The following is a 20,157-nucleotide window of genomic DNA, read 5'->3' on the forward strand; positions in this document are numbered from 1 at the left end:
CGTAAAGTATACTTAATAATCGAGTCGTGAAGTATTTGAATAGTAATAATTAAATTCTTTCCTTCTTATATTTTGGTAGAATTTAAACACTTTTACTTGATAGCTATTATTTATTTATTAATATATTCAGCTAGGTATACACCCAAATTCCTAATAAATAGGATTCAAAACAGATATTTTACTATGAATATACAACTAAAGAAAATATAAAAATAGATAACAACATAATATGTTTATTTCGTTATTAAATAAATACCATTTACATTATTTACAATTAAATTAGAGATTTTAACCTGGTTAAGTTATCATTAAAGAATTAAAATTATTTACCTATAGAATTACTTGCCTAGTTGCCTGAATTAAAATTACTATAATTTTGTTGGTATGTAGGTACATATATAAAACTTTGTGACACGTGTACTAGTTTGAAGGACGTTTTTAATGTTTTTTAGTTTATTAATTGAATACTAATGTATTTTATATTTTATAGAATTTTATTTTATTAGAATTTATACTTATAAAAAATTTTGAAAATATTTGTGAGTTAGTGTTAGTGTAACTTAAAATGTAATATCCATTTAGGCATTTAAGTATAATTATTATATTCCAAAATAATAAATAAGAATAAAAATTTTTTTTCAAAGAATTTGAATACTTTTTTTTAAAGATATTTTATTTATATTTATTAAAATAATTTATGAATCATTTTTTTTTTTGTATTCTATTTATCATTGAATAAAAAATTTTAAAATTCACACATACTAGTATATTACATATCTACATCACACTTACGAGAAAATCCATTGTAGATTCAAATTTGACAAATGATACTACTTCAACTTCATTCATGAATTATGAACACACTCGATGCTTAATATCACTATCACAACAAATGAAGGACCTTAAATGATTTATCATTGAATTCAAATTAAACATAATTATCTATTACTTTAATTTACTCAATAACGTAGTTAATTTGTCTCATATTGTGTAAAAACAGAAAGGTGATTTCCCCCTTTCTTATATTTTCTTTTGTTACTTCAATGCACTATGTTATGTACTATGACTCAATGAATAATTTTATTGAGAAAATGTCCATCAATATTTTAAGAAATATTGATAAATAAACGTTAAAAATATTTAAAAAAAAAGAACAGTGTTATCAACTATAATTCAGCATATATGTTATTTATTTAAAAAAAGGAAATAATTATAATAGTATCACTTTAATTTTTAATTGTAATACCAAATAGGAAGAGTCTAATATTTTGGCTTAATTTACATACTATTAATTAATACAAATAAATAGTTGATCAATGTCTAAATACATTGCCTTAAAATTGCTTAATGCTAGATCACTAAACAAAATAAAAAATTATGCTTTAAAAATAATAATAATGATAATAATTCAAATATTGAAACAGTTACATAAGTCTAATTGAATTTTATTATTATTAAAACGGAACAATAATAATTTTAATTAGCCAGTTACATATAATGGCAACAAAAAACCAAATGTTTGGAAGTATTCATCACAGTTCAAATTCATCGCACCATGGATGATCGAGAACATCTTCCGCAGAAAATCTCAAACTGGGATTGGACTGTAACATTGAGCAAACCAAATCTTTGGCTTCTTCAGACACATTATCCCAATAAGGTTCTGGAAAACCATATGTTCCACTAAGTATGTCATTAAACAGATCTTCTTGAATGTTGTTTTCACTGACAAATGGTGGAAACCCGCACAAAAGTATATATAGAATTACTCCGGCAGCCCAAATATCAATTTTCACACCATAACCATCTTGAGTAAGAATTTCTGGAGATACATAAGTAGGAGTACCACACACCATGTAAAGCGGTTCGTTAACTTTTTGAGATAAACCAAAATCTGCCAATTTTAGGTGCAATACATGACCATTAATATCATATTCAACTAGAAGATTTTCTGGTTTTACATCCCTATGTACAATGTCTAATCCATGGAGATACGCTAATGCTGAAGCTAAATTTCTCGTCATTAATCGAATATCGCGCTCAGAGAAGTCTGTGCACCTAGCAATGGCTTCAAACAAATCACCACCACTAACTAATTCTGTGATGAGGTAAACATCAGTATTAGTTACTAGATCAGATATTAAATTGATAATATTTGGATGGCTTATACTTTTCAAGATAGAGAGCTCATTTTCAATCATTTGACTCATTTGCGGTACTTCTATTATTTTAATTACTTTCAATGCATATTCAGCGTTATTTCGTTTGTCAAAACAACGGTACACTACAGCAAAATTACCATCACCAAGTCGATCACCAATAGTGTATCTATTAAAAAAAAAAAAAGATAATATTATGTTCATTTAAAATAAATTCATATTTATAGATTTGCAACATAATTAATATTTTGTAAACAATAAGTTGTTTGGTTTAAATACAATTAAAAACTTTTGAAAATGTATATAGTAAAATACTGTAATATGGGAAATTATGTTAAGGCAAGTAATGATAATATTGATGTTATTCATCAATTGACTAATATGATTGGATGAAATAAATATTTTTAATTTAAGGTTCAAAATGTTAATTTTACAAATGTCAAAAATGTTGAATTGTAGTTTATTTTTTTCATAGTTATTACAACATTTTTATGAGATTTGATAGTGGTTATCTTAAATACTGCTGTCATAAATTATGATTTATAAGTAAGAACGGTACTAACAGTATTTATAACCAATTATAATAATCATACATTTTATCACTTGTTGCGACTATAGAATTTGTCAAGAGATATAAGGTTATAAAGAATAATATAAATTAAGTTTTTTTAATACCTTCAAACCAAACAAATTGAAGAAGCGATCGACATTCAAAATAATTTATTAAGTAATTTGTTAAGTGTCCTTAGAACTTTGCAGGTTAAAATTAATAACAAAATAAAGTTACAATTATTTTATAATTTAATTTATCATTAGCTGAAGACATTGATGTTATTAGTAGGTAAAAAATTGAAATCTTCATTAGAAATTTAAAAATATATTTTCCAAAAAGCTTTTATAGCGAACAATAATATTAGGTATATAGGCTATGACAAAACCATGAAAATAGTTATTAACTGTCATATATAAAATTAATCTAAAAATTCATCAACACAAAGGTATATATTATTTTAACTAAGTTTGTGTTGACAAAATGAAATATTTTTTAAATTTAACTCGAATGAAACAATGTAAATTTGAAAATAAAATATATTAGGGTGAATTAAGGTAATATAAAATTTAGGATAAGTGTAAATACAGTTATTTACATTTGTTTTTGTTTATAACTATTGCATTTTTTTAAAATTATTTTCTAAGAACTGTAAAGTCAGAAAATTAAAAATATAATTTTATGAAAAATTTGTATTTTAATTTTCCCTAATTTATAATTAAGTCACTAATAGTACATTTGATAAAAATTATTTACCTGCTTAGAACTTTGTTAGGTATAGAACTGGTTATACTCCGATTTGCTTTAGTGGTCTTTGGTAACTGAGGTACTCTTTTACCACTTTCATCCATACAATGTGTACCATTTTTCAGTTCATTGGCTGGTCTTCTTAGTCCACGTTTGTGGGATTGTACAATTTTCATTTCTTCGAAATCTAATTTTAAATCATCTTGAGATATTCGTTCAGAACCATACACAAAAAACAAATCATCTGATTCAAAAAATTGTTCTAGTTGTGTTATTTGACATCCAGATGATACATATACTTTACGGACGGCACCAGTATCCAATTTTATAGATTCTGTTATTAGTGTAAGAATATGTTCAAATGAAGGAGAATTGCGTTTGTTCAATAACATTCTGATAATTTTTCTAGGTCGGGTACCACTTCTTACGACAAATATAATTTTAGGCCTTATATTAAAATACGGTTGTTTACTTGGGCTGCTTAAAACTGTATGAGTAGATTGAAGTTTGGTCAGTGATCGAGATGGTTTGACATTGTTCAGGGCGGCATAGTCTAATTTTTTTATGGCATTATTACCACCAGAACAAATATAAAATTTTCCATCTTCGAGATCATCTAGTTGAGATATTTTAAGGCCATCAGTTGAAAATAATGTCCGTACGCCACTAGGAAGGTGTTTGTTCTCAGATAGCATGTTTGATAATTCTGCTAATAAACTGTCAAAAGAACGGTATCGTTCATGAGTAACTGCTACCACAACACCTAAAACCAACAGAAATGATTATATTATTAATAATAATAAGTTATTAATTTAAATAGGTTTTAAATATAATTATTTTAAATACCAAATAATTTAAACGATAAATAAAGTTCTACATTATTAAACCATTAAATATAACAGTTCCTAAGAAATGTTTTATTAATTACTATAGTTATACATGAAAAATATTAATTTTAAAAATTACCTTTACAAAATCGATCACCATTAACTAAGAAACGTATACGTTTAGCTTTACGTGCAGCTCTTCCGACATCGGATTTTTGTCTAGGTGTGCATTCCTCATTTGAAATTGATCTTGATGTTCTGAGGGCTACAGCTTGCATTTTTATTGATTTCTTATTTTTTAAACATTCTTCTTCAACCATTATATCATTTTCATAATCATATTATCATCCTCATCTAAAATATAAATGTTAAAGTTAATATAAAATAATTAACTACCATATAAACTTAGAGCTTGAATTTAGCTTTTAATATACATGAATGATTATATTTTTTTAATAAAAAAAATATACATAATTGATATAAGTACTAACTCATATTAATATTAATGTTAAATGTTAATTTAAGCACTTAGCACAGGTGCACATATATAATAAAAGCATTTATTTTTTATAAACTATATTAAAATTAAAATAATTTAATTATTAAAATAAATTAAAATTTTTAATATTCATGAAAATTTAGAAAAAAATGTTATGATACTGCCACAAGCTATAGTGTAAAAAATTATACAATATAATAAAAATTAATGTTATAATAGTAATAATTTTTAATTTTTAGTAATAAACAGGTATACTTGTTTAAAATGTTCTCATGTTTAGTTTAAATAATATGTAGGAAATTGCTGTCAATGCACAATAAAGATAACCTATCTATGTTGTTATTAATATGATTGGGGGCATACATGTATTTATGAAAAAAATATGTATGTATATGATCAAATTATCAATAGCAAATTTAAAAAAAATAATTGTTTTGATTAACTAATAAAAAACATTTGTTTTAAACAAAGAATATTTAATTAATGTAGAACATAAAAAATAGTATTAAAATCAAAATAATAGTACATAGTTACATCAAGCCAGATCTTTGAATATCAATATTTAAATTGATCTTTGATACTACTTTCAAATTTTAAACAAAAGAATTTAATCCATAGAATCTATGTTAATTGAAGATTAAACATAAATAATATTGTAATAATTTTAGTTATTAATTATTATTTGGTTGTTATTATATAATTTAATTATAAAATAAGAATATTTTTATAAAACAGTAAAAGTAACACGTTTAAAAGTAACAATTGAACGCATAGTACAATTAGTACAGTATTATAAAGTAAGTAAAATAATAACACTTAATTATGGATATAACATATTTCATTTATGAGATTTTAAAATGAAATAAAAATATAAAACTAAAATGGTAATTATGTAACATTAAGATAATAAAAGTTACATAAAATTGGATTTGATTTAAAACTGCGAGAAAAAAATGTATCAATCAATATTAAAAGTCATGATTGTACCAATTTCAATTTAAAATGTATTATTTAACATATTATATAAAATGTATTTAAAGGTATTTGTAATTTAATAATCATTAATATTTCTTTAATTTTAAATCAAAAAGATTCGTTAAGTGCATTAATTTTGGCTTAAGATAACCAAGCATATGATTTTGAAACAATTAATTCTAATGCAGTAAAAATCTAAAAATTAAAGTAAAATATATAAAAAGAAATTCTGAATAAATATATAAAATTGTGGCCTCAATTCTTGGTTTCAAATGTATGTACAGTTAGGTATAAATCACATAACTGTAACTGTTAATAATTATATGATAATGAGAAAGAATACACACATACAATATAATAATATACATATACATATGTATAGGTGTTAGGTAAGAATAGAATAAATAAATTCTTAGCAAAAAATTGTTTTTATTTATAGTCGAATTAACTGATAATTAGTCAATTTTAAGCATTAAATATATTTAAATAAAACAATACTAGAATTTCAGATCAGTATAACATGTTATATGTTATAATAGGTTATAATATTATATTTATATTTGTTATTTTAATAAGAGATAATATTATTTACCTTTGAACTGAATAAAATACTGATAAATTTAAAAATAAATAATAATAATAGATAAGCATTTGACTACTTAACTTACAATTTACATAATGTATCCAATGATTTAAGTAACACTGAAATAATAATTTTGTTAAGATTGTCAAGGTTGTTGAAAATAACAGTTTATATATACAGATGCTGACATTTAAAACATTACCAAAATAGGAGAGAAGTTTTAGTCTTATTTAAGTCTATATAGTACAATATAGTTCAAAATGTTAAAATAATTTATTACATATGACAAGGTTTTTAAATAATGATTAATTTAAAAAGAATGGAATACTTATAGGCTACAATTATATAAATGTTATTAATTACTTTTGTTTTTGAAAACAAATACATACAACAATGATAAAAAGGCTTAAGTAAAGGTGATGGTTGTTGTAGTAGTGGGGGGAGGGGTAGGGCTGGATTGGCCTGACGAGTTACTGAGGAACCTTACTGGATGGGCCGCTCAAAATATGGACCGATTTGAGTGTTTGGTCGTATATAAATATATTTTTTTTTATAGCGATAAATTAGTACAAACATTGGTAGAAAATATTTAAACCGTACAGTAGCTGTAATCAAACATTAGGAATTCTAAAATTTGGTAGGCTGATATCTTGCCAATCCGGAACTGGGAAGGGGTTAAAAAACAAAACTTTAAACTTAAATTTTTTTTGTAAAACTTATTTTGTTTTTAAAAAGGATAGTTTAATGAATTAAAATGTTTTGTAGATTGTTTATAGTCAAGCCAATAAGATGGATTGTCATAAAGTTTAAATTTTGTAATAGTACCTATTTGAATATTTAGAGATTGGAATACAATAGTTTCTTATTTTAGAACTGTTTAATAATTGCTTACAATTGAGTAGAGATAACTCAAAAAATTTCATAACTCTAATTATTTTAAGTCTTCATTAAGGTTTGAGTAATCAAGACTCTACTGTATAACTAGATTTATAGCTATTTAAAAATAAAGTATAACATGGGTTTCATGAAAACAATTTTTTAACTTGAAACATACCTAATTGAAATGTTGGAAGTTGATGTAAAATCCCAATATAGTTTTTAGTATTAATATGTATGTATAATATAATCTTATCAACACCACTTAACACATGTCAACATACCATTTTATCAGTAAGTATTTTACAAAAAACTTTTCCTACTCTACGATAAATCAATACAATTTGTTTATAGTTATTCAAATAACTGTTAATATAATAAATAATATGAAAATAAATGAATTATTGCATTGATCTTATAAATATTCTAGTTCTACAACAGGTATAGATAAGGGGGTCAAGCTTTTAATTTGAAAGACAGTCTAATAATAAACACGTTTTGTATGACTTATAAAAATGAAGATAGAAAAAAAATGTATATAATTTTTTGTCCTTTATAGTCTATCGGTGTGGTAAGGAAATAAAAAAATGCAGTTGTTGGCAGATAAAAACAAGAAAGTACATACTTTGCCAGTGCTGTTTAAAAGGTTTAGTACAATGATAGAATGCCAAAAAATTTCCTATGCACAAAAATTGCAAAAAAAAAAAATCTGGTAGACGTAGACATTGAGTGTTTCCATGAACATGAACATGGTGAGTGTACTGTGCCCATACAGTATTTAAATTACAAGTAGGTAGCGAGGTAGATGAGAATTAAAAAAAAAAATTATTCTGAAGTATTATCGAATACGTCCCTTGAAAGTAGTATGAAATAAAACTAAAAAATATAATCATACTAGTTGCAACGAGCCCAGTGACAACGTGACCTATCGTTACGCGTATCATATTATTATTGTATGACAATCAAATGGAATATGGTTTAGCGGTTAGTCACGACGATTATGTGTATTAGCCGTACAAAATAAATGTGTTCACTTACATGAAATCATTGAATACGTGATGGCGTCATATCCGAATTCTTATATCAAACAGAGGAGTCTATCGTTCGGAGACCAAAGTGCTAAATATAGAGCGACCGGTAAGCGACTTTGGAACGAAAACTTTGGACCTCAGAAGACTTTCCGCGTGAACGCAGCGGTAAAAGAAATACGAATGAGAAATGAGAATAAAAATTAAAAATAATAATAATAATAATAATAATTAAGAGGAGTGAAAAAAAACGATAAGGTAGAGATAGGATAATCGGCGAGATAAGTACGGTGCTGCCAACAACGACACGTCGGTTGTGTCGACTTGGGGAAAAACTACGGGTTATCACCATAGGAAAATAAACAATCGTTTTTAATACTAAACTAATATATCACCACAGATATGTATAATACATATCACTAATGTCTAATCTTATTATACCTTCTTAGAATATACTATTATAATTCTGATTTAAACGGAAAAGTAAAATATTATTATTAATATTATTTATTAATTATAATCTACGTGACTTATTGTATATTTTAGACATCAGCCCTCCGAAGATCGAATAAGTCGTAAATCTCAGTATCTTAACAACTTACTAATTATAGTATTTAAGTATGAAATATAGCCGCGGAAGTAGTAGAACTTGGCAACCGGCAACCACCAACGATTGTAAAATCCTTAGTGCCGCGGATCTGACTTAACTCCGCCCTTAGCCCGTCATTTCTTTTTTTACTGATAAAGTGATAACACATCATAGACCCACACGCATGGCGTTATGCACCCATGGTCAGACGTCTGATAAATCTTTTATCTATGTAAAGACCGTATACCTCTTGCAAATGACTATAAAATTCATTATTATGTATTATTTAGTATTTAGTACCTACTTAATTGTTATTTAATAAATACAATTATATTTTTAGGATTGTATTCTATTCTGTCAATCACTGTTGCTATCGGTCTACAATCCATCAATCCTATCTTTCGACTGGCGACGATGATCGTTGACGTGTTATGAAGGTATCGCGCGGTTCGATTATTTTTCATACGGTGACGAATTCTCGTCCTCCCACTGCGTTATGGACACCGAAAACGACGATAATATGTTGTTCTGCAGATTTTGTTTGCGACAGACTCAGTCGTCGTTTCCGATCTTTATGGCTTCTGACCCAGACTTGGCCAGGGACGTGATGAACTGTCTGCAAATCAAGGTAGGTAGTAGGTACCACTACCTAGATGAATCGATAATTTGATATTTGTTGTCATTTTCATTCCTTTCCTTTCTTTTTATTTTCATTACCTTGATCGTGTGTTTGGTTTTATTGCAGATCACAAAAGATTCTGTCGGTCCGAAACACATATGCAACGAGTGCTATGACCGTGTACAAGATTGGGTGATGTTCAAAAAACAGAGTGAAGATGCGCTTAAGGAAATCAATCTTTTCAACTCAGATATTGTTGAAAAACAGGTACGTCAGTTAATTTCCTCCCCAAATGTATCTAGAATGGTATTTGATTTCTAGCTAGTGTCTACTCCAAATCAAATGATGGACTTAATTGATGAAGTGGACTACCATTGCTGTATATCTTGCGATAATATTTTTCCTAATGAATACGAGCTTTCAATGCATGTCAGTGCAGTTCACCAAGATATAATAGATGCAAATTCCAAAATTGGCAGAAATGAAACCATGGACATTCAGCAGATCATGATTGACGACGATGACTTTATCCAGTGTGATGATTATTTGGAGGTATTCAACGATAAACCTTCATTATTAAAGGTAAAATATACATTAAGTTATTGACTTTTAAAGTTTAGCTTAAGCCTTAAGCTAAGTACCTGCCAATGTTTTGTGTTTCCAAAATAATATTCACAATAATTAAATTTAGAATATTGTATTCTGTTAGAAATCTAGAATTAATTATATATTTATATCTTATATTATAAAATGATACATTTTATTATAAGTTATGAATGTTTACATATTTGCCTCGTATAATATTTATCTAATATAAACTTATCCATGTATTGATAAGAAGTAAACAGTTTAATACTAATGCTAATCAATTAATAATATATTGATTAACAAAGTATGATATCAATTATTATTGGTGTCATTGAGTATAAAATTTGAAGGATGTTAAATGACACTTAAATTGGCATTTTACACTGTGAGCAATATTATTAAATTTAGTTTTTTTTTTCAGTTCAACAATGAGGAATTTAAAAATAAACAAACTATTGATGATGGGGAAGAAAAATTTCAATGTTATTATTGTAGTGCTAAATTTGATGAATTTGTACACTTAAAAGAGCATTCAGTAGCCAGACATCGTGATTTGAATAAAAAAACCGAATGCAATCAATGCAATAAAATATTTTTAACTGTATCTGATCTACAGCGACATGTAAAGCAAACACATCCGATCAAAAAAGATAAGGAATTATTGGATTCTACACCATTGAGGACATCAAAGAGGTCACCTTACACGTGCCACTTGTGTGATAAAACTTTCTCGAGATTCTGTGATTTGTTAGACCATGACGAAATACAACATGATGATTTACCAAAAAAGTATAGGTGTGGTGTGTGCAGCAAGATGTTTTTGATGGAAGACAGAGCTAAAGTCCATTACAATTTCTATCATACTAAAACAAAAGGTTCAGTGAATTTCCAGTGTAGCTATTGTGGGATGGAATTGAAAAGTGCTTCTGCTGTAGCTAACCATGAACGAATGCACATCACTCATAAATCTTCCAAAATAAAGTATACCATAATTAGAGACTGATAAATGGATATAATTGTTGCTGCACATAGAGTATGATACCTCATAGTTAATTTATATATTTAATTTTTAAATTATCTTTAAATATGAGGTGTCTGTTGATTTTAATATGGCTTATTATTGTAAACAATAATCATAAGTTATTGTCAATACTTAATGAATTTTCACAATGTTTGTTATAATATTTCAGTATAGTTATAATATGATAAATGTATATTAATTTTGGTTATCTTGATGATAATCTCTTGTGTATTCATAACTAAATACATTTGAATCATTAGTTATGTGAATTATTATATTTTATTCCAACAGAATGTTTGGTTCAGGTTGAATTCTTTTTTTATATTCCGCCTGTGTTATAGTGATTTTTATTTAATTGGTTGTGACAAATAATTGAATATATATAAATAAAAAAAAAATTGTAAATTTATTCTTCATTATTTATCAGCTATAGAAATTGCTGAGAAAACTACTGTTCTTACTGGTTATCAGTAATATTTTCTATGTGTATAATATATTGAATACATTTTTAAAAATAAATAATATCTAAGATGAAACTAGACTTTTTATTTGATTTAGAAAAAATAAATGACTAAACAAAGTTTTTATCTAGGAAATGGTAAGTTTAACATGGTTGCTCACAAAATATACATATTTAAGTACAATTAATACTTAATATACTATAATATGTAGTTATAATTATTTTGTATAGCATTCTTATGTAAGTTCTAACATGGAACATTAGATAAAACCATCCATAATATGTAAGTTTCTACAAGTAAAAATTAGATATGATAATAATATTTTAATATGTTAATTTATAGTCTCTACACTGTACAGAAGCCACTAATAAAATATTTAAATTTGCTACAATATAAAACTATTAGCTCAACAAGGCATTTTAGTCTTTTGTGTAAAAACAATTTTTGGGATACAGGTATAAGGTATGTCCATCATTTTTTATCGTAAAACAGAGTGATTCACAAAGCATGCTCATCTCTTTTTTTCAATAATTTAATTTCTCATAGTATCAGACTTTTGAACTTTTAAATATACTAGATTATATTTGGAAATGTTTTGTACTGCTCAAGGAGTGTCCTATGGGCTCTGGAGATGCAATTCGTGTCTATTTTTAAAATTCGAATCTTCTTTTTCTACTGCAAATTGGTTAGCGAAAAATTCGACGTATTAAAATCAAAATTAGAAGTAGTAATTTTGGCCTTATTTTATTGTGTTCTCAAGATTAAAGGTCCACGATGATGGGTTTGGAAGATATGTATGTTATGAATGTTATGATTATTTGAAAATGTTTGTAATTAATATCAACATTTATAATTAAAAAAAAAATATATATTTAAAGTATAGTAAGTTACTAGATCTAATATTACAATATATAATTTATATATTTGTAAAATAATTTTAAAGGGCTTATATTCATATCTTTACTATATATTTATATAATATAAATTTCAATAAATGAAAAACTATTCGTCTAAATATTAAATTTTGGTTTAGGTGTATATAAATTTTCAAAGTAATTATCCACTAAAAAATTTACAGTAAAACGGTGGGGGAAGGATTATCATATGAACTCCATAAGTTGTAGTTACAAAAAATCTCAAGAATTTGAAATTTGTACATGCAGTACTTAAGAATATTTAAGAATTCCAAACATCGGAATTTATTTAAATCCAATTATTAAAGGAAAACTGAGAGTATGCTCGATGAATTTTCTGTTCAATATTAGACATCCTGCGCCCGCTCATAACATTGACGTATCGTTCAAAAATTTTCGGTATTTATAGAAATGCTGTGTCAACACATAACACATTTGAGATGACAACAGCGGATCACAATATTGAGCAACAATAACCTACTGCTGTATTTATTTTGTTTAAAAATAAAGTAGATCTGTAGATATACAGATACTAGTCCAACTTGTAGTAGTGTAGTACAATACGTACCTATAGTACAGACTCGTAATATATTTAATAACCATACTTGAAGATTAATGATTGGTAATCATTAATAAAAATCAACATAATATTATGTTCTACGTTTTCTTTAGCGTTTGATGATTTATTTTGATTAAGTCTGCAGTGCATTTGAACTGCAGCACTGACTGTGGTAAACTTGAATTTTTCAAAAGTTAAATATGTAATTGTAAGGGAATAAATTTAAAATAGTTAATATTTGAGAACTACATCATAAAAATTATTATTTATTACTCATCACTTTATGAAATAATATTATATTATTATGATTTTAATTATTTAAATTGTATTTGTTTGTAAATGAAAATAAAAACTGTGATAGGTACTACATGGTACATGAGCCTACTTGTATAGTATATTCAAATATTGCTGTAATAATAAAAAAATATTGTCAATAGTAAACATTTTAAACAAATTATTATTTTTGTCGATTTTAGTATAAAATACCTTTGATCAGAAATTATGACAGACAATTGGTAATTATTGAACCTTTAGTAAAATTTAAAAATATTACTTTTTTTTTTTAATTTTAGAATTTGTAAAATTTTTAAATACCATTTTACAATAAACACAAATTATATTTATCGTATTAATATAAAATAAGATAAAATATAATAGTCACTTTTTAAAAAAGACTGAGGAGTTAAATGCAGAAGCCTTCCAGAAATGTAACTTCGTGACATGGATTAAGGAGGGTTAGTCAATCAGTAGGTCACAACATTCAAGTTCGTTCTAGATGCTTTTCGGGGTCGCTTGTAGGAATAATATGGGGACGAACAGTTTTTGTAAACAGGGTGTTAGAATATTATCCCCAACAATTAATGGTTAGATCAATGCATTATACTTGGTAAACCAGCTGTAGCACAAGCCTACTTATTTTCGATTAGATAATATTAGATTGATTTTTTATTTAGAATTTTAAAATTATTTTAGTTATATTTCCATAGTACTTTACGCTAACATCGCTGTAGTGGCCCGTGGGTAGGGTTTTCGGTCTATCGTAGGAATGACATATTTTGTGAACCTAAACAATATTATCATGCACGGCGCATTGTAAAGGCAAAATCGCTACATCGCTGTCACCGGGTCTATAATTCAGGTATTTCGAGCCCGTAGGTGTATGAAATATCTAAATGAGTGAGTGCAGGTGATTGATAGTCAATATTATTATTATGATAATAATTAATAATGTCAGCAATGTAAAACAATATACATGTTTGTCACTAACTGTTATTATTTCACGGAATATTTATTATATTCCTAATAAGACCTATTGTTTATTTTTGTCAACTGTATAAACTAATAAAACGATAATTTAACTATAAATGTTAATGCATTGACATACATGTTTTTTTGTATGAATTATATATGATAATGAAAATAAATTCCAGAGAGTATGACGATTAAATATTAAAAACATAAATGTGCATAATAAAAGTTCGGGTCGTAATATATTAAAATATACAATAATAATATTATGTATAAACATACATTATTTTTTAGGAGTCCGTATAATTAACAGTCCCTTATAATTAAATTCTAGAGTATATCATTATAATAATAAAATATTATCCAGTCATTTGTTGTGTTTTTTTATCTTCTTAATAGGTAGGTAGTAGTGTAGTACTATAATAACACTACGTTGAAAAGACAAAACGCAAAAATGGCGTAACAAATTATTTAAAAAACATAAATTAATGCAAAACCAATGTTACAAAATATTAATATAGAATAATTTGTGAGAGTACCATTTTGATTCAAACTTGGAAACCATTAGATACCATACAATGAAAGCTATATATGAATAGCATTCATTGAAATGAGTGGTTCTAATCTATCGGCACATAAAAAAATTAAAAACATAAGGAAATTACATTTTACTATGATATAATTATTTTGTGTCTATATAGCGTATTTATCTATACTCAGGTCAGATTATTTTATACAACTTTAATACTTAATAATATTATATGTAGAGGTGTCCTACTATGAGGCAAATGTTATAAGAGTACTTCATTACTATTACAATATATAAAACACTTGTATAATATTAAACGTGTTATAATTCCATAAAACATAAAAAAGATAAGATAAGACTCGTTTTAAAATGTGTCATTAACCAACATACATTATTTGTCATCACAGCTGATATATTGGTGACAGAAAACAATATTTATAATAATTGCATTTCTTTACACGTTTCTACAGAACCTACCTATTTACGAGCAATAATATTGTGTTTTAAGTATATTGTAACTTCTTGTAAGTATTTAATTTATACATATATTTTTAGCTTGGACAATTTCATTATTTAAAGTACTACAATTTATCAAGTATCGCACACTATAGTTACAAAGTTTCAGTTAATAGGGCGTAATTTTAGTTTACTAGATCAATTGATAAAATCTATAGTTACTGTACCTAAAGTTATATTTATAGTGAATAGTATTTTTTTAAATTAAACTGCGTTTATAATTTTATTTTGTTTGTTAGTTACCACGATAGTTAAAAAATACACATAAGTAATAAGGTATATATTGTATATAAAATAATAAATTACGAATAATAATAATAATAATAATTTATTTATTAAAATGAAGGCGTATAATTCAAAAAGTTAAATTATATTAATTATGACATGTATAATATACAAATATGAAATATAATATTTTGACATTAATACACTTAACCATAATAGAGTTTGAGAATGTTTAATTAGACAGGCCCTGAATAGGTGAAAATGCATAATTATTGATAATATCACATCAATAGGGATTAAGTTGATTATAATTTTTTTTTTTAATTTAGGTGTTAATTGTTCGACAACAGTTGTTTTTGTTTGACCTGATTGAATACGACCATCGAGTGATTCGAGTGATGGAAATTCGTGAAATTAATTAATTGAATGTACCTACTCAGCTACGGATTTTAAAAATTAATCATTTCAACATAGTTGTTTAATTTCGTTTGGTGACAAAATTGAAAAATGTTATATCAATATTTAAAACCATTGATTAAAATTACTATCATTATTTGTATAGTATATATATGTTATGACATGTTGTTAATTATGTTAAAAATAATTTTATTATTGTTACTATATTACATATTTAAGTCACTATTTGAATAATAATTATTGACATTTTTATTCATATTCAGTAATTACTATACTCAATAGTAACTTAAAAAACTGTCACGAACATATCGTGTTTCAAGGTTTCGTTAGTTTCTCACAACATATAAAGCAAAATTTATAAAATTATAACACTTGAATATTATATGATTATTGAAATACATTAATACATATTCAGATGATTGCTTTTGATTAAATTTATATACTGACGTAGCCATTTTCTTCAGAAATCGAATTATTGATATTTAAATTCCGTATTATTTGCTGGGATTCAATTAAGCAAAATTCTGAGCAAAACGTGTCGCGCGCTTCTCGTTTGAATCATCGACTCTCATAACTCATAAGTCGTTGTATCTGTAGATTCTCGGAGACAATAATAATAATAATAATAACAATAATACATTTTGTTATGTTTACAGAGACGAAAGTATATCCGCAAGAAAAACAACAAAAGGTTGCGTGTAAAATATAATAATATAATAATATAATAATACAATACAATACGAAAACCGGACAACGCGCATGACAAAAGCCGCGCATGTAATTATATTGTTTACGTAAGTACACAGTGCACACATACACATATATAAATACGCTGCAGTGTACACTATATAATATAATAGGTATTATATAGTAATACAATACACGCTGCAACCGGGCCAAAAGTTTTACGCACATCGCATCCCCTGCGAATAATCGTCGCGCGCGAAAAATATAGCGTGAAAAATAAATGAAACTCGCGTTACCCCGTTACGACGGTCCGCTGCACGGCGAGCACGCTCCGTTTTCCTCTAGACGAAAAAAAACCCATTCCGGCGAGTAATACGTTTCGAAATGCGATTGTCGACCGTTGCGAAACAACCGTATATTATATTATTTTATACAGAGTGATTCACCAAGCGTGCGCTCACCTCTATTTTTCCTTTAATACAGCGTATAGTTATTCAAATTATTATTTTCGCAAGTTTTAAATATACTATAAATACCATATTTTCAATTTTTTGAGATTTTTCGTAATATACTTAGGGTCACCAGTGTCCCGTGGAGATATAAAAATTTCTGTTTTTTAAACACCTTCGTCCAATTTTGCTGTAAATTATTTACTATATAGAGTTATTGTCAATTGCTATAATAATGTTTATATTAAGGATAATTCTTCCTAAAATGGATTTAATAAAAAATAAAATAAATAGTATTAAACTTATGTTATAACAATAGTAATATATTATTAGTTATATTTAGACCATTTTTACAAATTATAGATGTTGATAGATTAATATTAATTACTAACATTTCAAAATTACTATAACACACATATCTTCCAAATCTATTTTATCATAGACCTATTATCCTTAGTACTCAAAGTTAAATAACTTAAAAACTACTCGTTCATAAATTTATAATTTAATTTATAGAAACGCTAAAATGTTCAGAAAATTTGTTCTCTAAAAATGTACAGTATAAAACGGGGATTCTTTTGTTTGTATCTCCACAGGACATTCCATAAGTAGTATAAAAAAATTTTTGAGAATTTTAATAGATGGTTTTTATAATATTTAAAAATTCTATGAATTTGATTTTAAATAACTGCACTATAGAAGAGACAAAAAAAGGGGCGAGCATGCTTGATGAATCATCCTGTATACATATAGTACGTGTTGCAAAGCATAGAGATGAATTATTATTATTAATATTATTATTATTATACTTTTCCAAATGGTCTGAACGCGCACGAGGTCAAAGTTGAGCGCGCCTAAGGGGATTTTTTTTTTATTTTTTTTCGATGCGATTGCAACGTAAAACATTTGGGTAGATGCGTCTAGGGGTAAGTTGGTGGCGGTTAGGCGTCTTATTATTATTGTTGTTATGAAACAAGTTGACAGAGGTATTTTTTTTTTAAGATTATCTCTCAGAAAACCAAAATTGTCAGTTACGAGACGGAAAACGCCGAGTTTAAGTATAATAGCTTACTGTTTACTCGTTACACGTCTATAAAATGCGAAGTTAAACATATTTATTTTTGTAATTTAGTCAGTGACACTATTTGAGTTTTTTTTTTATTTGAGTGCCAACATTAATTAAGTATACCATTTTTTTTTTATCACAGTATCTATATGTATTTTTTTAATTTAAATACATTCACGGTAGCAGTGATTATTGGGTGATATTGGCAAAATTAAATTACGTATTTATAGATAACGTAGTAGCGATTTACAAATGATAATATTAAAACCATGTCGTGGTGGGTTATATTTTGTCGTGTAAATTGGCGGCAATGATGAATTTGATTAAGGCGCGGAAATTGAGTTGGGGTCCTACTGTACTAGTTGAGTGATAAAGCTAATGATTTCATAAATTCTATAAATATTTAGGCGTAGGACGATTATTGTGGTTATATTTTACATTTATTATTTTAATGAATATTTATTTATTTTTCTCTGAATTCCGCATTATGATATAGGGAAATTATTAGTTATGTATTACTTCCATACGTATATTATATTATGCGTATAATAGTTTTCATAATAATATATATTTAAGCTTTTATACATTAGTCATTAGCGCATTTGTACATACTATGGCAGGCCAGTAAGACGCAGACAAAATAGTGGTGCAAAAGTACACCCTACCGGCCTGTCACCTCCCAAATGGCGCCGACGGATTTAGCATACGCTGTATAATGTATATGTGTATATTATGCCATCGCTGGAATTTAGGCAAACCAGAAATGTTCGTAATATCGTTTGATTACCGCGGAAACTCGTCCAACTCGCAGAAAAATGATAATTACGAAATCATTTTTATAAACATATCCTACGTGAACACAGGTACACGACTGTACCGATCGAAAAAATCGATTCGCAGAAAACCACATTGCATCGATTTGAAAGAAAGCATATTTTTTGTTTATTATATTTAGTGTAGTGTGAATACGAATAAAAGCGGAAAAATATTATACGTACAGTTAGTATATAGTATAGTCACATACATTTCACTCGAGTGCGCTGGCCGCCGACCTACACGCGTATAATATGTTATTACGCGGTCAATATTATCGACTTTGAAACACACCAAGGTGGCAAGGTGTACCCGTACTTACTCATGTAATATGGAAACACGAATAAGTATTAAAAAAAAATAAAAAAAATAAAAATAAAATTACGACCCTCTGCCGTGCACTCATAAAGTTGGAGTAGAAATCGTTTACTGCTATACACAAGCACATCGTAACAACTTACTAGTATATAATAATATAATAGTATAGGTACGCCGATTGTAATAGCGGCAGAAGCATGTAAATTTTTAGGTATACATGTATAATATATTATATAATAAACGTAGCGCGGGTAATAGTATACAATTTTGCGAAATATAATACGTATGTACGTCGAGAATTATTTTACGTGTATATATGTATAATGTATAGTTTATTCACGCTTTCATTGTGTATTATAAACCACACAACGGTTAGAGGATTTTTTTAGTATCGTGTCAAAGGAAATACATTCGATCTAAAAACGAAAACGAAAAAAAAAATTCCAAAACATAGATAAACTGTCACCCGTCACCTATTATAGAGAACCTATGTAAGACAATCTTCAAGATTTGAAAGAAGAGAATATATAATGCATACGAATATAATAATTTTAACTATTTATTAAAGTGACCTATCTAACCAAACCTGTCTACAAAAAATATGTTGGAAAAAAATTTTAATTTTATTAATCAACAACGGAATAATGAATCGATTATAGTTCAATGACAGAAAATCTCATGTTCTTAATTTATTTTTACTAGTTGAGCATTAGTTAATCATATTGTATAGAACAGTAAAATATCGGGTACACTGGCGCCACAGGTATAATGCATTTGAAAATTTGCACTTAGGTTGGTGTTTAAGCTCATCTGACGGAGGTGATGTCTTTACGATGTCGAATTTATTTCGCATATTATCGATCGCATGTCACCGTTTTAACAAAAGCAATTTTC

The 20,157-nt window shown here is 26.8% G+C and overlaps 2 protein-coding genes across 2 annotated transcripts; one reads left to right on the top strand and one right to left on the bottom strand.

Moving 5' to 3' along the window:
* Positions 1-1,429: 1,429 nt before the first annotated feature.
* LOC113551392 (serine/threonine-protein kinase GE16371) lies at positions 1,430-8,448 on the bottom strand. The gene is made up of 4 exons (XM_026953616.1): positions 8,255-8,448; positions 4,423-4,637; positions 3,466-4,219; positions 1,430-2,328 (listed from the first exon to the last, which is right to left on the bottom strand). Exons 2-4 carry the CDS (start codon positions 4,601-4,603, stop codon positions 1,533-1,535), a joined length of 1,731 nt encoding a protein of 576 aa, XP_026809417.1. The 5' UTR covers positions 4,604-4,637; positions 8,255-8,448; the 3' UTR covers positions 1,430-1,532.
* An 816-nt stretch (positions 8,449-9,264) lies between these two features.
* Positions 9,265-11,403, top strand: LOC113553681 (zinc finger protein 397-like). The gene is given in 5 exon segments (XM_026957145.2): positions 9,265-9,295; positions 9,298-9,461; positions 9,579-9,719; positions 9,774-10,034; positions 10,462-11,403. Coding segments are annotated over 5 exon segments (1,179 nt in total). The 3' UTR covers positions 11,044-11,403.
* The last annotated feature ends 8,754 nt before the right edge of the window (positions 11,404-20,157 follow it).

This window comes from Rhopalosiphum maidis, chromosome 1 (genome assembly GCF_003676215.2).
Source record: "Rhopalosiphum maidis isolate BTI-1 chromosome 1, ASM367621v3, whole genome shotgun sequence".
In the NCBI taxonomy this organism is placed as follows: Eukaryota; Metazoa; Arthropoda; class Insecta; order Hemiptera; family Aphididae; genus Rhopalosiphum; species Rhopalosiphum maidis.